Source organism: Dendropsophus ebraccatus, chromosome 8, assembly GCF_027789765.1.
Source record: "Dendropsophus ebraccatus isolate aDenEbr1 chromosome 8, aDenEbr1.pat, whole genome shotgun sequence".
In the NCBI taxonomy this organism is placed as follows: Eukaryota; Metazoa; Chordata; class Amphibia; order Anura; family Hylidae; genus Dendropsophus; species Dendropsophus ebraccatus.
In genome coordinates, this window is record NC_091461.1 from 101,115,201 (window position 1) to 101,138,161 (window position 22,961).

The 22,961-nt window shown below is 50.2% G+C and overlaps 2 protein-coding genes across 5 annotated transcripts; one reads left to right on the forward strand and one right to left on the reverse strand.

Annotated features, from left to right (window-relative positions):
• Nucleotides 1-91: 91 nt before the first annotated feature.
• IPP (intracisternal A particle-promoted polypeptide) lies at nt 92-17,214 on the reverse strand. 2 transcript variants are annotated; one of them, XM_069981258.1, is made up of 9 exons: nt 16,698-17,214; nt 11,421-11,714; nt 10,132-10,563; nt 9,902-10,057; nt 9,652-9,819; nt 9,395-9,532; nt 9,188-9,310; nt 8,180-8,400; nt 92-1,385 (listed from the first exon to the last, which is right to left on the reverse strand). In XM_069981258.1, exons 2-9 carry the CDS (start codon nt 11,710-11,712, stop codon nt 1,161-1,163), a joined length of 1,755 nt encoding a protein of 584 aa, XP_069837359.1. In that variant the 5' UTR covers nt 11,713-11,714; nt 16,698-17,214; the 3' UTR covers nt 92-1,160. The 2 variants fall into 2 exon arrangements, with proteins under 2 accessions (XP_069837359.1, XP_069837361.1); XM_069981260.1 differs by having other exon boundaries at nt 16,535-17,214.
• Nucleotides 16,772-21,897, forward strand: DPH2 (diphthamide biosynthesis 2). Of its 3 annotated transcripts, none has more exons than XM_069981263.1 (7): nt 16,772-16,902; nt 17,605-17,770; nt 18,181-18,293; nt 18,842-19,062; nt 19,409-20,041; nt 20,157-20,351; nt 21,491-21,897. In XM_069981263.1, the coding sequence occupies exons 2-7, from the start codon at nt 17,612-17,614 to the stop codon at nt 21,613-21,615; spliced, it is 1,446 nt and encodes a 481-aa protein (XP_069837364.1). In that variant the 5' UTR covers nt 16,772-16,902; nt 17,605-17,611; the 3' UTR covers nt 21,616-21,897. The 3 variants fall into 3 exon arrangements, with proteins under 3 accessions (XP_069837364.1, XP_069837362.1, XP_069837363.1); XM_069981261.1 differs by having other exon boundaries at nt 16,814-16,902; nt 17,601-17,770; XM_069981262.1 differs by having other exon boundaries at nt 16,815-16,969; nt 17,601-17,770.
• Nucleotides 21,898-22,961: the final 1,064 nt, after the last annotated feature.

The following is a 22,961-nucleotide window of genomic DNA, read 5'->3' on the forward strand; positions in this document are numbered from 1 at the left end:
TTGTAAAAGTGTTTTATTGTATTCAAATAGTGACCTGTAGACATTCAACCCCAGTCACTGCCCTGTATACTAATCATTGCCCCGATATAGTGTACACCTCTGCTGTATACTAATCATTGACCCAATATACTGTACACCTCTGCTATATACAAATCACTGCCCCGTATACTGTACACCTCCACTGTATACAAGTCACTGCCTCCATATACATTACACCTCCATTATAAACATGTCACTGCACTGTACACTGTACACCTCCGCTGTATACGAGAGTTTGCCTCATATACTGTACACCTCAACTATATACAAGTCACCGCCTCCATTTACTGTACAATTCCACTATATACAAGTCACCACCACCGTATACTGTACATCTCCTCTGTATACACGTCACCGCCTCAGTATACTGTACACCTCTGCTGTATACAAGTCATGGCCCCCATATACCTCCACTATATACAAGACAACACCCCCATATACTGTAAACCTCCACTATATACAAGACACCACCCCCATATACTGTACACAACTTATTAGCTCCACTCTTCAGCTCTGCTACATTCCCACAATGCTATGAACAGTGGCTCCAGCTTTTCTCCATTGTGCACAGGAGTCTGACCATCCCATCTACCATTAAAATGCTGTTTCCTTTCATTACTGTAAAATGGAAGAATTTCTACTGGGAGCTGAAAAGGATATGGGCAGGGGATTGTGGAGATCAGCCCCGACTGGCAGCACTGATCTCCACTATTCCAGGGTCCTCAGAGGACGTCATCTGCAGCCCAGTGTGTGCTGTGTATATAAGTACAAGCTGCTGCACCCTGTTATCAGCCTTTTTGGCCTAAGACGAGATTGACTGTAGTAACTGACCTCAGCCGCTCCGCTTACAACATTCCTGCACTATTATAAGCTGACCCCCCTCCGCCAGTCCTCCTGTGCCGGTGACTACTCCAACCACAGCAGGCAGCTGCCACCAGTGGGATATACAACAGGCAACCCCCCTCAACACTGACAGATCCTCCAGCCTGTGCCTGGCGCTGTTAGTGGTAACAACCAAACAAACAATGCAATGTAACCACTGGACGGCAGAGATTCTGTACCTACACCTGATTAGGAATCATCAGGATCCAACATCAGCAGTCTCTACTTATCCCACCAGGTTACAGAACGGCCAGGCTGCCCTCACAGCGGCTGGTGATCATGCTGCCGATCTCTGTCCAGGAGTCTGTATGTGGATTATAAACCTCTACAGAGTCAGAGGTAACAGGGGCTGAGAAGTTGTGCACACTGGCCCTCCCCCCTGCGGCGTACAGCAGCCCATTCACGCTGATCACAGAGACACCCGCTCTGGGGATCCTCATCGGTGCCACCTCCACCCACTTCTCCTGCAATGCAAAGAGAACAAGGAATGAGAACTGGAATGAATACAGAAGCAAAAATCGCTCGGCTGCCCTTATGGTTTGTTACAATGTATCAGTGCAGGTAAAATTGGATGTCTACTCTGCATACAAGGTAACAAAGCTTTAGATATGAGAACTATAGGGGGCGTGGTCTGATGGCTGCCTGAGGCAGACGCTTCTCCTGAGAGCTCCTGCATTCCCTGACCTATTCTCCTGAATATCTCCTGTACGGGCTCCCCCCTCGGCCCCAGCTTGCCCCCCTGAGGTACCCGGTGACCCCTACACTTCTACCGGCAACCCTGAAGACTAGTGGTGCCCGGCAAGAGACCCTCTTCATCTGCGGCCTGGTGAGACGGTCGGGGCGGCGCGCGCGCAGCGTGGGACACTTACCGCGGGAAGCAGCGTTACCGGCACAGTCCCCCGATCCTTCCTTGCGGTCTCCTGGGAGCAGCGTGTCCTCCGGCGGACCCCTCCGGACTGCGGTGGCGTGTCAGGTGGTGAGTGCGCCCGGCCCTGGCCTCACTTCCGGCGGCCGCCATTACGCTCCGGCGCTTCCTCTCCTCTCCTCTCTCTGGTCTGAGGTCTGCTGGCGGTGGTTGTCTGCGCCCGCCCTCCGGTCTCCCTCGGGCAAACGGCTGGATACGGCCCTGGGTAGACACCGGGGCTGCCTAGGTGACGGGCCCGTCGCTGCCTCTTCCCGCCGGTTCCACCCGCCGGCGGCCGCCATCTTAGCTGGAGACGGCCCTCCCTCCATTACTCTGCAGGCGCAGACTGGGCGTGGAGGACGGCCCGGGTCCCCGCTCGTACACACAGGCAGCACATACAGCCCCTTGGACCTGCAGTGGGGGGCAGAGAGGAGGCCTTCATCCAACTACTGAGGTGGGGGTCATAGACGGCTGTACCCCTTACAGTGCACCCTCCGTTACAGGCCTGCCAGGGCCCCTGCGGCTGCTCCCTGCTACCAGCTATAAGCCTGCCTGCCTTGCCTCCTGGAGACTGTGTCCTTTTGTCCCCTTACCGGCGGCTGTGTTGCCTGTGCTGTCCGTCCTCCCCCAGGTGTTATGGGAGGATCCAAAGGAGGACACAACCCTACTAAGACTAAGAGGAACAAGGGGATCCCGGCGGCTCCCTCCCGTCCCCCATCAGACATAGACTCTGGGCCTGAAGGTGTTGAGGGGACCTCTGCAGAACGCAACCATCTCCAAGCGAAAGTGCAGGCTCAAGCGGCTAAACAACTAGAACGCTTCTCCAGATCCATGGCACGCCGCAGAGATGCCTCTAGAGACAGTCACGCACCCTGCTTTGAGGGCTCCCCTAGCCCGCCCAGACTGCATTCTCCTGAACGGTCCCAATATTCAGCCTCTGCTATTGATGGGAAATTCTCAGAAATCCTAGCTGCCATAAACACCTGTCAATCAATGCTTGTCACTAAGGTGGACGAACTCCGTCAGGACTTTGTCATTCTGGGTCATGAAACCCAAAAAATCCGGGAGCGCACCACTGAGGTGGAGAGGAGGGTTTCGGAGATGGAGGATACTGTTCATCCTATTCCTGCTCAGATTGTGGATTTGCAGAGGCAGGTGAAGGCAGTTGTGGCCCGTGCGGATGACTTTGAAAATAGACTGAGACGGAACAACGTCCGCATTGTGGGGCTGCCGGAGAAAACGGAGGGCGACGATCCAGTAGGATTTACCGAACGCTGGCTACGCCAAATTCTGCCAGCCGAGACCTTTTCTGCTTACTTCTCCATTGAGCGAGCCCATCGTGTTCCTGCTAAACCCCCGCCACCGGGGGCCCCCCCCAGACCTTTCCTGTTTCGGTTACTGCATTTCCGTGATCGAGATGCCATCCTGAGAGCGGTCCGGGTCAAGGGAGAAGTCATGATTGACAACAACAGAGTGTCCTTTTACCCTGACTTTTCCGTGGAAATACGAAAGCAGGGCACGCAATTTACGGAAGTCCGCAACAAACTACGTGCCAAAGGATACCAATATTCCATGCTGTACCCTGCTCGCCTACGAGTGGTAGTCGGGAATACCACGAAATTCTTCACGTCCCCCTCAGCTGCCCTGGAGTGGGTGGGGATGGCACCGCGTGTTCCGCCGGATGATTGAAGATGACACTTGAAGGTGCTCCCACTCTTGGTGTTCCAGCCGCTATACAACATGGGACTATTTGTCTACAATGGACACTCAAGTCTTTAGCCGGGGGTCCAAGATCCTGAACTCACCTGGTTGATTTTTTTGGGGGGGGGGGGGGAGGAGGGTGTTTCCTTTTTGAGGGGGGGGGGGTCTATACTTCATTGCTCAGGGGGGGCGGGGGTGAGTTGGAGACTATTTAGTTTAAGCATAGAGTAATTGCCTCGGCAGTGACTAGCTCTGTCGATTAGTGTTCAGTTAGGATCTAAGGTCTGCACTCGTAGGTTGGTAGTGTTAGACAGGGAGTTGGGTACCTAGTCCAGTTGACTAGGATGTTCATGTTCTTGCCTTTTGTTCATTATATGTGTGCCCTTTGTTCCTTGTCTGTCCTGTACGTTGTGTGGTATGTTTGGTGGTGTGTGTGGCCGCGCTTTTCCCCCCCTTGGCTGCTGGTCCTGATAGGTCCACTTTTATTTTCTGGTCGACATGATGGCATCCCTTAAAGTTATTAGTTGGAATGTGAGGGGCCTTAACTCCAAATTCAAGAGGTCCCTGGTGTTAGACTTTGTGAAACGCCACTCTCCACACATTATATGTTTGCAGGAGACTCATGTGATCGGACAGAAAACCCTGGCTCTGAAGAGGGCCTGGATAGCTAAGGGTTACCATGCTACCTATTCTACATCCTCTAGAGGTGTCTCGGTTCTCATCTCTAAAGCTCTGCCGGTAGTGGTCTCCCAGGTGGTGTGCGACCAATTTGGTCGATTTGTGATCTTGCACTGTGCATGTCAGTCATTGTCATTTACCCTGGTCTCCCTCTATGTCCCCCCCCCCTTCTCTGAGTCTCTCCTGGACGTAATCTCTGTGCACTTATCCTCTTTCCCTGTAGACCCCGTCTTGGTGGTTGGTGACTTCAATGTGGTTCCTGACCCTTCTCTGGACCGGACGAGTGGAGTGGACCCGGCCTCCGCCCGGTTCAACGCCTGGTGTGCTGCTCTGCATTTGCAAGATGTTTGGCGCTGGAGGTTCCCACAAACGGTGAAGTACTCATACTTCTCGCAGGTACATGGTACCTTCTCTAGGATAGACCTAGCCCTTGCCTCTTCTGACTTACTGCCCCGTATTGGGGAGATATCCTACACCAGTAGAGGGATCTCAGACCATTCTGCCCTACTAGTCTCCCTCACAATATCTGGCCCTTCTTCATTTCAGTTGTGGCGTATGCAACCCGGATGGTTGACCTCAGAGGTGGTGCAGGAGGCTTTGTCAACTGCTCACGCCTCCTATTGGGAGCACAACTCCGATTTCCCGGATCCGCTGATTAAGTGGGATGCGTATAAGGCAACCATCAGGGGGGCATATGTCACAGGAGTTACCACCCAAAAAAATATGCATAGACGACAGGAGGCTTCTTTAATGGCCCTGATTGATTCTCTGGAGGTAGAGGTGGCGCGCACTGGGGAGGAAGACAAAAGGAAACAATGGTCTAGGGCCCAGAGGGACTTGCTAATCTTGCAAAAGGAGCGCACAAGGAAAAAACTCTTTGCCACTGAGGCGGCTCTCTTTGAGTTTGGGGATAAAAATGGCAAGCTGCTAGCTTATCTAGCGAGGGCAGAGCGTCCCACGGTTTCCATCCCCGGGGTTGTTGATGACCGAGGGAGTCTGGTGACTGAAGCTGCCCAAATTAACTCAATCTTTCGGGCCTTCTACCAAGATCTCTACTCCCCCCACTGCTCTCCTGATCCCTTAGCATATGCGACCTTCTTGGACCAGATCCCCTTACAGTCCCTGTCCCCCTCACAATCCGAAGCCCTTGACTCCCCTCTAACGGTGGAGGAGATAGTGGAGGCTATTAAATCCATGCCTCTAGGGAAGACGCCGGGTTTGGACGGGTTAGTTATTGACTGGTACAAACATAACGCCGAGGCTATAGCCCCCCGCCTCCTTACTATGTACGGGGAATCCTTAGAAGTGGGCCGCCTCCCGCAATCACTTCGTGAGGCCCTGATCGTGCTGCTCCTGAAGCCGGGCAAGGACCCACTATCCCCCTCCTCTTATAGGCCTATCTCTCTCCTTACCATTGATGTGAAAATCTTGGCTAAGATACTTGCGACACGGCTTAATGGGGTAATACACTCGGTGATACACCCTGACCAGACCGGGTTCATGCCGGGTAGAGCCACAGATATCAACATCTCGCGCTTATTTATGAATATCTCTGCTAGCGAGTCGGACGCTGTTTCAGGGTACGTACTCAGTCTTGACATCCATAAGGCCTTTGACTCTGTAGAATGGCCGTATCTGTGGTCTCTGCTCGGCAGGCAGCGGTTTGGCCCACGGTTCCGAGCCTGGGTTCGGTTGTTATATGCGGAGCCCACTGCCAGAATACGTACCAACCTTGATATCTCCCCCTCCTTCTCTCTCGGGCGAGGGACGAGGCAGGGCTGCCCTTTGTCGCCTCTACTTTTTGCCATTGCCATTGAGCCGTTGGCGGCAGCGGTCCGGGCCTCGCCCTCGGTCGGGGGCCTCCGGAGGGGGTCCATTGTTGAGAAAGTGTCGCTGTATGCGGACGATACCCTAGTTTATTTGGCTGACGTGGGCCCCTCCCTGGTGGCCCTAATGTCGCTTATCCACGACTTTGGTGCCATTTCCGGGCTGGTGGTGAATTGGCCTAAGTCGGTCCTAATGCCCCTGTCACCTTCTCTTCCCCTGCCTACTACCCTGCCGGATAGACTGTTGGCGACTCGTCAATTCCGTTACTTGGGCGTAGAGATCACGGCCTCCATAAGCAGCTATATGTCCCTGAACTTAGTCCCTCTCCTGTCAACTACCAACCTCCGTTTGCAGAAGTGGGGGCCTCTTCCGCTTTCCCTGCTAGGTAGGATTAACATCTTTAAAATGATCTTTCTTCCTAAATTCCTCTATCTGTTTCACGCTTCCCCAATCTTTCCTCCTAAACAGTTTTTCACAGACTTGGTCAGGATTCTGAGATCCTTCTACTGGCAAGGCGGGTCACCTAGGATTAGCTACTCCCACCTCCTTGCGCCCAAACATCAGGGGGGCCTCGCAGCTCCTGATATGTATCACTATTTTCTAGCCTCACAATTGGTATATGCTAACTGGTGGTTAGACCTGGACCTTAGCAATGCAGCGGTGGCGTTGGCTGGGGCGCTGGTGGGCTCCTATGAGGGCTTGACGAATACCCTTTACAGATACACCCCTTCCTCTTCTTGGGCCCCTCCTCTGGCTACGGTGCAGAGGGTGTGGAGAGTTGTGCATAAGCAGTTGTCCGCGACCCCCTTCTCCCCCCGTACTCCTCTGTGGCTCAATCCTCATCTCCCAGAACTCCTGGGCCTGCAGGGTGCCTCTCTTTGGGGTAAACATGGAGTCCGTTACCTATCACATCTATTTGCATCCGATAAAGTATTTCACTCCTTCTCGGCCATGTGTGAACTCCATGGGATACCTCGCACAGCGTTTTTTCATTACCTGCAGCTGCGTCACGCTGTCCACTCTCAGTTTGGCAGCCTTACAGTTCCCCTGGAGTTCACGCCGGCCGAAAAGCTCTTAGGCTCCCCTGACCTCGATAAACCCCTAACGCATAGCTATTTACTATTGAGCCCAGATGACTCATCCCCTTTCCAAAAGGCATATGAGAGATGGGTGGTTGATATCCCCTCTCTGGGGGAACAGCAGTGGAAGGAGGTGGTGCACACATATTATCCTACAGTGGTAAGCGCTAGAGACCGTCTGATTCAGTTTCGCTTTCTGATGCGAACATATTATACCCCGGAGAGACTTAGGAAGATGGGGGTATCCCCATCGGATACTTGTTTTAAATGTATGTCGGATGTTGGCACTTTCATGCATGCTGTATGGTCATGCCCTAAAATACAGATCTTCTGGCGTTCAGTCTTACAATTTCTGTCTGATCACTTCGACTTCCCCTTTGTTTGTACCCCCTCTGTCTGTCTCCTAGGACTGATCAACGGAATCACACGCAATAAATACTATAGGGTATTCATCAGATTTCTTCTATTTTGTGCCAAAAAACTTATAGCCATGGAATGGAAATGTATGGATACCCCTGCTCTGGCTCACTGGAAGCAGATAGTCAATAAATACGTCCCACTATATGAAGCCCTATATGAGCATCGCAAATGCCCCCAAAAATTTAAGAAAATATGGATCCACTGGCTCATGCTGGATGAGTCGGCTGACGTTTGATCGTTTCTATTGGTTCTCTGGCCGGGGGGAGGGGGAATGCGGCGCTGTCCAGGTATGTGTGTGCTTGCGTGTATGTGGAGTCTTTTTTGTTCCGTCCTGTCCTAATTGATCAGGGTTAATGTCGCCTGACATCTTCAGTGTGGTGATACACCCTGGTTGATACCCTTGCTTACTGTACTGCTGTTGCTGTGACCTGCAGCCTTCGGCTGAGCTCCCTACTGATGAGTCTGTATATGTTATGTAGCGGGCGGATTGTGCCTGGTTTTGTTTTTTTTTGTTTTTTTTCTATGTATGTCTTTCCTTTCTGGAACCAAACAAAAGAGTGAAAATGTTTAAATAAAGTTTTTAAAAAAAAAAGATATGAGAACTATAACGTCTGAAGAGAACTTTAGCCCCTTCACACGGCCCTATTACCTCCTCAAAGGAAAACTTCTCCACCGTGTTCAGAGAATCCTGGTGTTCATCCCAGCCGCCCACCGCGTACAGGCAATCGTTCAAAGAGGCCACACCCAGGTAAGCCCGGCGGGTCCCCATAGGGGGCAGCAATGTCCAGCGCTTAGTGATGGGATCAAATACTTCAGCTGAACAAAGTTCTATCCCCTCATGGCTGAGTCCACCAACCACATAGATCAACCCTGCAAGAGGTTCAGCGAAATAGTGAGTGCAGCTCTGGAGTATAATACAGGATGTAAGACTGGGTTCACACTACATTTTTGCAATCAGTTTTTTTCATCCGTTTATTGCAAAAAAAACGCATGCATGTGTGTGCATCCGTTTTGATCCGTTTTTCCTTTGAATTCCACTATAAAAAAAAAAAGTTTTTTTAAACGTACACAAAAACATAGTCATCCTTAATTTTGTGTCCGTTAAAAAAAAACCATCCGTTTTTTTTTTTAATAATGGAATTCAATGGAAAAACTGTTTAAAATGGACGCACACACATGCATTCTGTTTTTCCATCCATTTTTTTGCAAAAACAGATTGGAAAAACATAGTGTGAACCCAGCCTAACTCAGGATCAGTACAGGATAAGTAATGTAATGTATGTACACAGTGACCCTACCAGCAGAATAGTGAGTGCAGCTCTGGAGTATAATACAGGATGTAACTCTGGATCAGTATAGGATCAGTAATGTAATGTATGTACATGGTGACCCCACCAGCAGAATAGTGAGTGCAGCTCTGGAGTATAATACAGGATATAACCCCGGATCAGTACAGGATCATTAATGTAATGTAAAGCATTTCCACTAATAAGTGTGTATTGGTGATTTGTATAACTTTTAGGGAATAATACAATACTTTAATAAAAATTTTCCCCGGACTTTAATATTCTCCTTTAATATTCTGCTGGTGGGGAGGAACAGCAGAACCACTAAAACCACCATAAAAATGTTGGATATGAGAAGCCGCAGCACTCACCTTGTCTCTCACAGCAGGCAAAGTTATATCTGGGCACAGACATCTGCCCCACTATCTGCCAGGCATTGTCCTCGGGTGAAAATCGCTCAATACCGTTTCCGATCTCTGCTCCCACCCAGCCGCCTGCAGGGAGACACAGGGTAACCTTCCACCATTGTCTGGCTGTGATATGAATCCTATGCTCAGTCATTAAGGGGGGGTGCTCACCCATTGCATAGATGGCGCCGTGGCAGGAACACACTCCCAGACCACAGCGCGGCTGATTCATAGAGGGAATTGCAGTCCACTGTCTGGTCACAGGGTCGTAGCACTCCACACAGTCAAAGATCATCGAGTCTTTCTCCCCTGCGGAACAGAAGAGCGTTACTTACCACCAAACACAAACAGCACTACAGACCTTGGACAACCCCTTTAAATAACTAGATACAACAGAAAGTGACATGGGATATTTACGGGACACCCACCTCCGACCACGTAGATCTTTCCCTCCAGGACGGTCACGCTCATCCCGCTCCGCGCCTGGTGCAGGGAGGATACAGTGCTCCAGTACTGGCTGAATGTATCGAACCTCTCCACGCAGCTCAGCGCCCTGCTGTCGCTCCACCGCCCACCCTGCAGCCGGGTGTATCCCCCTGTGTGGCGGAGGGTCTGTATGTTACATACAATACAGTGTCCCCCTCCTCTTCCTCCCATCACCCTTCATTGTGGCCTTACCAATAGCATAGAGAAATTTGCGCGCCTTCCTGCGCGGTCGCACCCTCGAGGTCTGGAGGAAGCTGCAGAGCTTCTTATCTTTAGGCGACAGACTGGGTTCACAGTATTCCCTCAGGAGTGTCTGCAGCGCCACCCGCAGGCTGAAATCTTTAACTTCTATAAAGGAGACAAGGATTCAGGACTAGGAGATGCTTGCGTTTGGGGCCGCGGTGAATGATGATCTTTCTTACCTTCGATATTCTTCTGAAGCCGCTGCGGTGGAAGCAGGGAGAAGCGCACAGGCTCTAAGACCTCCACCACATGTCTCTTTCGCGTTGCGGTGTCTTTCTGCAGCCAGGACATGGCGGCGGTGAAAACCTGATGCTCGTCTTCAATGCACAGTTCCTCGCTGCGCAGGAGGCGGATCAGCTGCTCTTTAGTCAGCGCCATGAATTCGTCCCCCTGCTGCACCTCCGGGAAATGAGCGTGAATGTAACTCTCAGTGAACTCCAGGAGAGGCTGACAGGCCAGCTGCTCCGAGAACTGGAAGAAGCCAATGCAATTGCCTGGATCGATCTGTTCCTTTAGGAAATCGCAGCATAGCGCCACCACGTGGTTGAGCTGCAGCATGTCAGCCGCTGTCATCAGCTCCTGCACGTTCTCTGGACTGATGAGGACCGAGCCTGGGATGGAAAACAATACAGACAATACACAGTGGATGTAAGTGTCTCCTGTTCCGCAGAAAGCTGGGTGACTACCAGTATGGCTGCTGATACAGCTCCAAGTTATGTGAGCAAAGTATCCAGGCTGAGTGCAACCACACGGGAACTTTAAAGGGGTTATCCAGCGCTACAAAAACATGTAGCAAAAGAAGAAAAGGCAGGGCACTCACCGTCAGTTGCAATTCAGACCATCCGCTTTATTTAAAGATGCAGGAGTAGCGGGGGAGACAGGATACTCCTGCATCTTTAAATAAAGCGGATGGTCTGAATTGCAACTGACGGTGAGTGCCCTGCGTTTTCCTCTTTTGCTACTTAGTACTTACGTGTGACTTCTGGCAGGAGCACCGCTGGCGTATGGTCCAAGTTACCCCAGGTGTGATCGGTGCAAGTGGAGCCTAGGTAGTGCCATCTATCTTTGCATCTCTGATACAGGCTACAAAAACATGGCCACTTTCCCCCTCTCTTGTCTCCAGTTTGGGTGGGGTTTTGAAACTCAGTTCCATTGAAGTAAATGGAGCTTAATTGCAAACCACACCTGAACTGGAGACAACAGTAGGGGGAAAAGTGGCCATGTTTTTGTAGCGCTGTATAACCCCTTTAATGGCAGCCATATTTGTTTTTACCCAGCTTTCCTAGGTATTAATATGACTAATAATACTACATGGAAAGAAAAAAAACTTTCAATTTCAGGTGTAGCAGAACTGACCTTGTAATTCCACCATTTCGTGTTTGCTATATTACACATATAGTTCTATGAAAATCACAACATACTCAGCCCTGCTACACCGGTACCGATGGTAACAAAACAATCTTCTTACCGGAGTAAATAAAGTCCAACAGCAACTGGAAGATGGCGGGCTCCACCTCCTGGATCCGCACCGCGTCACATGATGATTCCTTCATGCCGCCTGACAGCAGAGCCGTAAAGTACGGACTACTGGCGGCCAGCACCAGCTTGTGCGCCCCGAACACCGCCTGACCAATGTGGATGTGCAGGTCGCAGAATTCCAGCCGTGTCCTCATCTTATTCATCTGCTGCAGGACCAACTGTGCATGTCTGTTCACAGAGCGCAGGGAGGCGGCAGTGATAGCAGGAGATGCCGGGTCCATGACTGCAAAAACATTAATGTCTTACAACTGGGGGGGGGGGACATTACTGGTTACACTATCAAAGCTGGGGGGACATTACTGGTTACACTGTATCACAGCTGGGGGGACATTACTGGTTACACTGTATCACAGCTGGGGGGACATTACTGGTTACACTGTATCACAGCTGGGGGGGACATTACTGGTTACACTGTATGACAGCTGGGGGGACATTACTGGTAACTGTATCACAGCTGGGGGGACATTACTGGTTACACTGTATCACAGCTGGGGGGACATTACTGGTTACACTGTATCACAGCTGGGGGGACATTACTGGTTACACTGTATCACAGCTGGGGGGGCATTACTGGTTACACTGTATCACAGCTGGGGGGGGCATTACTGGTTACACTGTATCACAGCTGGGGGGGGCATTACTGGTTACACTGTATGACAGCTGGGGGGACATTACTGGTTACACTATCACAGCTGGGGGGGACATTACTGGTAACTGTATCACAGCTGGGGGGGACATTACTGGTTACACTGTATCACAGCTGGGGGGGACATTACTGGTTACACTGTATCACAGGTGGGGGGACATTACTGGTTACACTGTATCACAGCTGGGGGGCATTACTGGTTACACTGTATCACAGCTGGGGGGGCATTACTGGTTACACTGTATGACAGCTGGGGGACATTACTGGTTACACTATCACAGCTGGGGGGGACATTACTGGTTACACTGTATCACAGCTGGGGGGACATTACTGGTAACTGTATCACAGCTGGGGGGGACATTACTGGTTACACTGTATGACAGCTGGGGGGGACATTACTGGTTACACTATCACACCTGGGGGGGACATTGCTGGTTACACTGTATCACAGCTGGGGGGGGGGGGCATTACTGGTTACACTGTATGACAGCTGGGGGACATTACTGGTTACACTATCACAGCTGGGGGGGGCATTACTGGTTACACTGTAGGACAGCTGGGGAGACATTACTGGTAACTGTATCACAGCTGGGGGGGACATTACTGGTTACACTATCACACCTGGGGGGGACATTGCTGGTTACACTGTATCACAGCTGGGGGGGGGGCATTACTGGTTACACTGTATCACAGCTGGGGGGGGGGGACATTACTGGTTACACTGTATCACAGCTGGGGGGGGGGACATTACTGGTTACACTGTATCACAGCGGGGGGGGCATTACTGGTTACACTGTATCACAGCTGGGGGGGGGCATTACTGGTTACACTGTATCACAGCTGGGGGGACATTACTGGTTACACTGTATCACAGCTGGGGGGGACATTACTGGTTACACTGTATCACAGCTGGGGGGGACATTACTGGTTACACTGTATCACAGCGGGGGGGACATTACTGGTTACACTGTATCACAGCTGGGGGGGCATTACTGGTTACACTATCACAGCTGGGGGGGACATTACTGGTTACACTGTATCACAGCTGGGGGGCCTTACTGGTTACACTGTATCACAGCGGGGGGGGGGGGCATTACTGGTTACACTGTATCACAGCTGGGGGGACATTACTGGTTACACTGTATCACAACTGGGGGGGACATTACTGGTTACACTGTATCACAGCTGGGGGGGACATTACTGGTTACACTATCACAGCTGGGGGGGCATTACTGGTTACACTGTATCACAGCTGGGGGGGCATTACTGGTTACACTGTATGACAGCTGGGGGGACATTACTGGTTACACTGTATGACAGCTGGGGGGACATTACTGGTTACACTGTATCACAGCTGGGGGACATTACTGGTTACACTGTATCACAGCTGGGGACATTACTGGTAACTGTATCACAGCTGGGGGGGACATTACTGGTTACACTGTATGACAGCTGGGGGGGACATTACTGGTTACACTGTATCACAGCTGGGGGGGGGGACATTACTGGTTACACTGTATCACAGCTGTGGGACATTACTGGTTACACTGTATCACAGCTGGGGGGGACATTACTGGTTACACTGTATCACAGCTGGGGGGGGGGACATTACTGGTTACACTGTATCACAGCTGGGGGGACATTACTGGTTACACTGTATCACAGCTGGGGGGACATTACTGGTTACACTGTATCACAGCTGGGGGGGGGGACATTACTGGTTACACTGTATCACAGCTGGGGGGACATTACTGGTTACACTGTATCACACCTGGGGGGGGGGCATTACTGGTTACACTGTATCACAGCTGGGGGGACATTACTGGTTACACTGTATCACAGGGGGGGGACATTACTGGTTACACTGTATCACAGCTGGGGGACATTACTGGTTACACTGTATCACGGGGGGGGCATTACTGGTTACACTGTATCACAGCTGGGGGGACATTACTGGTTACACTGTATCACACCTGGGGGGGGGGCATTACTGGTTACACTGTATCACAGCTGGGGGGACATTACTGGTTACACTGTATCACAGGGGGGGGACATTACTGGTTACACTGTATCACAGCTGGGGGACATTACTGGTTACACTGTATCACGGGGGGGGCATTACTGGTTACACTGTATCACAGGGGGGGGACATTACTGGTTACACTGTATCACAGCTGGGGGGACATTACTGGTTACACTGTATGACAGCTGGGGGGACATTACTGGTTACACTGTATCACAGCTGGGGGGACATTACTGGTTACACTGTATCACACCTGGGGGGGGGGCATTACTGGTTACACTGTATCACAGCTGGGGGGACATTACTGGTTACACTGTATCACACCTGGGGGGGGGCATTACTGGTTACACTGTATCACAGCTGGGGGGGGGACATTACTGGTTACACTGTATCACAGCTGGGGGGACATTACTGGTTACACTGTATCACACCTGGGGGGGGGCATTACTGGTTACACTGTATCACAGCTGGGGGGACATTACTGGTTACACTGTATCACAGGGGGGGGACATTACTGGTTACACTGTATCACAGCTGGGGGACATTACTGGTTACACTGTATCACACCTGGGGGGGGGGGGGCATTACTGGTTACACTGTATCACAGCTGGGGGGACATTACTGGTTACACTGTATCACACCTGGGGGGGGGGGCATTACTGGTTACACTGTATCACAGCTGGGGGGACATTACTGGTTACACTGTATCACAGGGGGGGGACATTACTGGTTACACTGTATCACAGCTGGGGGACATTACTGGTTACACTGTATCACGGGGGGGGGGCAGTACTGGTTACACTGTATCACAGCTGGGGGGACATTACTGGTTACACTGTATCACACCTGGGGGGGGGGGCATTACTGGTTACACTGTATCACAGCTGGGGGGACATTACTGGTTACACTGTATCACACCTGGGGGGGGGGCATTACTGGTTACACTGTATCACAGCTGGGGGGACATTACTGGTTACACTGTATCACACCTGGGGGGGCATTACTGGTTACACTGTATCACAGCTGGGGGGACATTACTGGTTACACTGTATCACAGCTGGGGGGGACATTACTGGTTACACTGTATCACAGCTGGGGGACATTACTGGTTACACTGTATCACAGCTGGGGGGACATTACTGGTTACACTGTATCACAGCTGGGGGGGACATTACTGGTTACACTGTATCACAGCTGGGGGGGACATTACTGGTTACACTGTATCACAGCTGGGGGACATTACTGGTTACACTGTATCACAGCTGGGGGGGGGGACATTACTGGTTACACTGTATCACAGCTGGGGGACATTACTGGTTACACTGTATCACAGCTGGGGGGGGACATTACTGGTTACACTGTATCACAGATGGGGGGGGACATTACTGGTTACACTGTATCACAGCTGGGGGACATTACTGGTAACTGTATCACAGGTGGGGGGGGACATTACTGGTTACACTGTATCACAGCTGGGGGGATATTACTGGTTACACTGTATCACAGCTGGGGGGGGGACATTACTGGTTACACTGTATCACAGCTGGGGGGGACATTACTGGTTACACTGTATCACAGCTGGGGGGGGACATTACTGGTTACACTGTATCACAGCTGGGGGGGACATTACTGGTTACACTGTATCACAGCTGGGGGGGGACATTACTGGTTACACTGTATCACAGCTGGGGGGGACATTACTGGTTACACTGTATCACAGGGGGGGGGGGACATTACTGGTTACACTGTATCACAGGGGGGGGACATTACTGGTTACACTGTATCACGGGGGGGACATTACTGGTTACACTGTATCACAGCGGGGGGGGGGGGGACATTACTGGTTACACTGTATCACAGGGGGGGGGACATTACTGGTTACACTGTATCACAGGGGGGGGGACATTACTGGTTACACTGTATCACAGGGGGGGGACATTACTGGTTACACTGTATCACAGAGGGGGGACATTACTGGTTACACTGTATCACAGCTGGGGGACATTACTGGTTACACTGTATCACAGCTGGGGGGGACATTACTGGTTACACTGTATCACAGCTGGGGGACATTACTGGTTACACTGTATCACAGCTTGGGGGGGGGACATTACTGGTTACACTGTATCACAGCTTGGGGGGGGGACATTACTGGTTACACTGTATCACAGCTTGGGGGGGGACATTACTGGTTACACTGTATCACAGCTGGGGGACATTACTGGTTACACTGTATCACAGCTGGGGGGGGGGAACATTACTGGTTACACTGTATCACAGCGGGGGGGGGGGGGGGGACATTACTGGTTACACTGTTTCACAGCTGGGGGGGACATTACTGGTTACACTGTATGACAGCTAGGGGGGACATTACTGGTTACACTGTATGACAGCTGGGGGGGCACTGCATGTTATTATGTATCACAGTGAGGGAGGTATAGTGTATCGCAGCTGGAGAGGGGCATTTATGGGGTGGTGGTAGGATGGTACAGTGTATCGCAGCTGCTGAGGGTATCACAATCTGTCGCTGGCGTTACCTGCTCAATCAGCCGGTCTGTTGTGGTGACGTCATGACGGTTACGTGCTCCTTAGACGTTTACGTGCACTCCGCAGTCCGGTCGGTGCTGGCGGCCATGTTGGAGGTGGCGGGGAGAGTTCCGGGGAGCCCGGAGCCCATGTGGAGTCCGCTGTGTGCCCGGCTGTTACTGTACACATCCTGAGCTCCAGATCCCGGGCCCTCAGGTCAGTCATGGACGGGCTCTTACTATATAATGGGCGCGGCTGACCCTTATTTGTTGCCATAGAGGAGGTAATTGATATTGTGCTTGTATAGTCAGGGTGCCATTCCTCTCCTGAAATCCTCTGTGCTGCTGTGGACCCTGCTCTTCCCACTGTGTAGCTCTCAGTCTACGAACTCCCATAATATTAGTGCACTTTTCTCCTGCACTCCTCTGTGCTGCTGGGGGTCCTGTATTTTCTGCTATATACTTATAATACTGTCACCTCCTATAATATGAGCTTAGTCTGCTCCTGCACTCCTCTGTGCTGCTGGGGGTCCTGTATTTTCTGCTATATACTTATAATACTGTCACCTCCTATAATATTAGTACACTTCTCTCCTTAAATCCTTTGTGCTGCTGGGGGTCCTGTATTTTCTGCTATATACTTATAATACTGTCACCTCCTATAATATGAGCTTAGTCTGCTCCTGAACTCCTCTGTGCTGCTGGGGGTCCTGTATTTTCTGCTATATACTTATAATACTGTCACCTCCTATAATATTAGTGCACTTCTCTCCTGAAATCCTTTGTGCTGCTGGGGGTCCTGTATTTTCTGCTATATACTTATAATTCTGCATGAGCATAGTCTGCTCCTGCACTCCTCTGTGCTGCTGTGAGCCATGCTTACCCTCCGCTGATACCCTCTGTGTTCTCTCTCAGGCAGTGCTGAGATGGCGAGCGCTCTGTTCAGCAGTGACGGCGCAGACGTCATCCAGCGGGAGCTGAGTCCTCTGGAGCCCAGTGAACCCATCACTGCTGATGTAACGCTGGACGACGTCTACGAGATTCAGAAGAGCATCAATTTCATTAAAGAAAAGGGGGCGAGTAAGGTGAGGATGTGCGGCCTAAAGTGTCTGCGTAACTATGCCGATAATCTGACCTGCGACCCCCACCATGCCATGTCTAATATTGGGGATCTCCCCCCAGTACTGTGTCGCTAGGGCTAGCACAATGTGAATGGAGACATGGAGTTATGATCTGTTTCCACAGCTGAGGGTTTGTTACAATGTATAATCAGCACAGTTTACTCCTGTCCTGAGCTGTGATCTACACCGATACATTGTAACAACCCCTCAGTAGATGTAAAGACTTGCCATTCACTGACAGCTGGCAGAGATCTTGACAATCCTGATAAATTGAAACACAACACAGTTTATTAAATTGCTGAACTTTTCCTTATATAATAATGAGTCCTCGTGCACATGAAACATCCCTCTAATTCCATCTCCTCTCTTCCCAGGTGGCTTTGCAGTTTCCGGATGATCTCCTTGTCATCTCTGTCTCCATAGCCAGAAAACTAGACGAAGCCACAGGGGCCAAAGTCTACATCCTGGGGGACACGTCGTACGGCAGGTCAGGGCCACCACATCTAGGGTTAAGGATCGGTTTATAACCAACATGGCCGCCATTTTGCCTCCTATGGGAATTGTCACCTGGCGTTCCTACAGTCCTGATATTCTCCCAGGTCCTATAGTGCTGTATATACCCATAGTGACTCTCAGCTGGGTGACCATCAATTAACCTGTCCTGACATCTTCTATCTGTGTACACTGAAGGTTACAGTAGCCGAGATCAGAGACAACTCTGATCCCTGCTGTTTAACCACTTAGATGCTGCAGTCCATAGCGACCGTGGAATCTAAATGTTTAGAAGGAGGAGGCTCCCTGTCAGCTCACCAAACCCTACAACATGATTGGTTTCTGATAAAGCCCCCCCAGTTCTTGGATCCTGCATTCTGTATATACCTATATACAGCATATCCTACAGACAGAAGGGGTTATAGAACCCTCCAGGGGCCATTACCCTGTGTCACAATGCCTGCGGGAGCGGCCATGGCGGTCCATCCAGTCTTCATTGCAGAACCATAAATGTAACCCTTTCCTTTCCCTGTTATGTTGCAGCTGCTGTGTGGATGAAGTGGCTGCAGAACACGTAGGGGCTGACGCTCTCATTCATTACGGACGGGCCTGTCTGAGTCCTTGTCGACGACTTCCGGTCACTTACATATTTGGACGTAAAGCAGTGGATGTGGATCTTTGTGCTCAGGCCTTCCAGAACTTGTTTCCTGAGCAGGACTCTCGAATTGTGGTTTTTAGTGATGTCGTCTATGATCATGTTCTCGGTATGTTTCGGACTGTAGCATCATGTGACTCTGCGATGGCGATCATGTAGTGTATATTGTGCTGTATGTTCTCACGCTATACCTCCTGCCGCCTGTAGGTGTCACTCTTGTCTATGTAATTTTTTTTTGTATAAAATTCTTTATAGAGCAGTGTTCCCCAATCTGTGAAACCACAACTCCCAGCATGTCCTTGAAGGAATGTGGATCTCCAGCAGAAATACAATTCCCATCTTTGGCTGTCAGGGCATGATGGGAATTATACTTCTGCAATAGCTGGAGACCCACAGATTAAAGAACAATGTTAGAGAATTTAGATGCCTTGAACACTCTGCTTTTCTTTTCACAGGTGAGCTGGAAATGCGTTTTATGACTATTTATCCCCACGTCATCTTTTCTAAGCTGTCCTGGCTGGAAGAGGCGCCCTCTGCTGGAGAGGTATATAAGTTTGGCAGGAAGTTCTGTCCTGACCCAAGTCTGTGGCCGGGCAGCTACAACTTCTTTTATGTGGGAGGTGAAGGCTCGACACTCAGTAACCTTCTGCTTACCTGGCCACACTGCACCTTCTTCAGCTTCAACCCTGTCACCAACGAGTCCAGAAGGGAAGGCGTCCATGTCAACCGGGCGCTCATGAAGCGCTTTTACCTGATAGAGAAGGCGCGGGATGCCCAGGTAGTGGGTATACTGGTGGGCACCCTGGGGGTCTCTGACTACCTCTCTGCTCTGTCACACCTGAAGAGCATTATCCGTCGGGCTGGTAAGAAGAGTTACATGCTGTCTATGGGGAAGCTGAACCCCGCTAAGCTAGCCAACTTCCCGGAGGTGGACATCTTTGTGCTAGTTGCCTGTTCTGAAAACTCATTGCTGGACTCTTCTGAGTTCTACCGGCCGATCATCACCCCTGATGAGATGGAGGTGGCCTGTAACCCGGCGCGGGAATGGGGTGGCCGATGCATCACTGACTTCCGGGAATTACTGCCAGGTGGGTAGAGAGAAGAGAGAAGAGGTCACAGCGCTAATGGAGCAGAGCTGCATGGAAGAGCCCAGGGGAACTGATTGTTACACTCTTGTGTCATTCCTGTATGGTGTCATTCTAGGTGGTCCGGCCCATGTGGCTTTTCCAGAGATGACTCCTGAAGATGCAGACTGGACGGATGTCTCCTTGATCACGGGGGAGCTGAGGTCTATTCGATTCTCATCATCAGCTTTGGAGAAAGCATCAGAGGAAGAGTCTAAGACATCGCTGGTACTAAGGAACAGCACTACTACAGTAGCTGAGCTGGGGCCTGCAGGTGAGGGACGGCCATCTTTATATATCTATGTGCTGTAGCAAACACAGAAAGCCCACTGTGGCCTCCTCTTGAGATGGCCATATACCTTAAAGAAACTTTGTCATTGGGTTTATTAGCCGAAAAATGCATTTTTATCATGAAAAAGCAGTTTGAAGCTCTCCCCCTGTCTTCATTGTTCTCCTATGGAGAGAGCTAAAGAAAAGACCAAAACAGGGCAATAAAGAGTTAATCTACAAATACCTCACTCTGTATCTCCTCTGACCATCACCAGTGACCTCTCTGAGCTCAGATTACAGCTGTCACCCAGCTCTGTGCCTGTAATCCTCTGTTATCTGCTTTCTGCTGCCAGCTAACTCCCTCCTTCCTCCTCCCCTCTCTATAGAACAGACTGGGTACATCTGATGCAACAAGTCACAATTTTCAGATTTTTTGCGGTGGATGGAAAAGAGGAGAGGGGACCTGGGAAAAGTTACTTAAACTTTCTTAAAATCGCCTGGACTATTGATTTCTGCAAAAAAAAAAAAAAAATAAAAAAATACGACAGTGACTTTTTAATAACTGCCAGTGAATTGTTCTGCCTATGATTTTCTCCCCTGTCCTCCCTATACACAGAAACATTTGGCACAGTCAAGCCAAGGAGGGTGAAACCACAGCCAGCTTGCTCTGGCTTTGGCTTCTTTCTTCAAGAACAAAGAGGTCAGGCAGTGATTTTTCCATCACACTCAACCTCTTATTTCCACTGACATTGTCTGACGATATATATGGTCAGGAGAGCCCCATATACCTTATACTGATGGACGAACCCTTGCGAGCAGCAGATAGAGCAAACAGATGTATAACGATTATGAGAACATTTAGGCAGACTTCCCCTTTAAATTTGTACATATTTACTTATCTCGTATTTATTTATTATTACATTCTATGTTACCTCCAGAGCCATACTTACAATTTCATCACATCTCATACTTAGCTCCAGAGCTGGATTTATAATTCTACTAGGCAACACTTGTGATTGGTCACAGGACATCCTCTTATCAGTTTGCCTGACTTCCCATAACATTGTGTAACATTGCATTGTAGAAGATGTTGTTTTTTTTTCTCGTATGTTGCCGCTAACCTCTCCGTGCTTTCTTCTCCAGCGTCCTTCTTGTCATCAAGGAGCTGGCAGGGACTGGACAAGGCTCTAGGACAGACGCCAGTTGTGAAAGCTGTGCAGGGGCGTAAAGGGATCGCTATAGCATATGAGGACGAAGTGAACAGCTGATGGGACAATGATAATGATTCGATGGGATGTCTCCTCACGGTGGGCGGCGCTATCCCGCTGTGTTTGCAGGGCGGGTGTCTTGTGGTGTTCGGACTGGTGACCACAGGAAACGGAAGAACAATGAGGCACTACATAAGAACCATAGCCTTCTAGGCATCTATGTCACCGCTCCAGGGCTCAGGTCTTGGCTGCTGGTCACAGCTGAAGCTGCGTTTCTCGGTTACAGTTTGTGGTCATGTCTGATCACCCCTGAAACTGGAGGATGTTTTTGATAATAAAATCTTATTATTTTATATAAAAACATAAAATTGGTATTCTCTATAATCATCAAGATCTCTGCTTGTTGTCAGGAGACGTTGTTGTTTACATCCTGCTCCCACTGCTGCAGTTTGTTACAGTGTATCAGCATAGTCAATTGTTCTCTAACACAGGTGTATGCTGCTGCACCGATCCATTGTAACAAATGCTCAGAACTGTATGTGGGCAGCTGGACAAATGTGTTTACTGTCAGCCTTATAGCTTTAGGTATGCTGCAGGTGGGCCAGGGCTGCTTATAATTGCTGTACCTGTAAGGAGCTGGGGTGTGATGTAAAGCAAGGAGAAGGGACAGAGCAGCAGCAATGTGGATTCAGACAATACAGCTCTACAGAACACAGTTGGACTTTCCATTAAAGGGGTTATCCACCCAAGTGCAGAAAAACTAAATGCGAGCTGGTCTTACTCACCAAGTCCCCCTGAGTACTTTGAGCCGTCTCCTGTCTTTCTAGCTGCTGCCATTCCTGAGTTACAAGTTATTCTAAAAGCCGATCTTTAACAAAGATAGGAAACCTTCATGCATTTCCCTGATTGGTCCATTTGTGTACTCGCCCCCTTAGCTTTCCTTCCTGCCCACTGCTCTTATTTCTATTCCACAGTAAACACAGCACTGTTTTTTCACTGATTTTGATTCAAATCAACCCAATATGTATTCCATACTAGCTGATGATGTAGCAGAGCTGACGAGCGCTTGGTGTAGCTATATGCTGGATAACGGGCATCTGTTTACAGGGGGGGGGGGGGGTGTAGTGTAGGTTTAGATCTTGCTGACTGAATGAAAACATACTAGTTCCATCCAGACCACAAGATCCACAACTCTTACAATATACAGAGCTGTAAAACAGTCAGGTACATATGCCTGCATTCCCTGACAGCAAGCAGAGATAGAACTATAACTTTTCATATTACAGAGACCTAGGCTCAGGGACACATATAAGTCAATGGAAGTTGCACAGGTGCAAGGAGATGATGCAGAGAATGTCTCCTGGGGGTTGGGTAACCAAATCAATAGACAGCTAATCCAGCCCCCA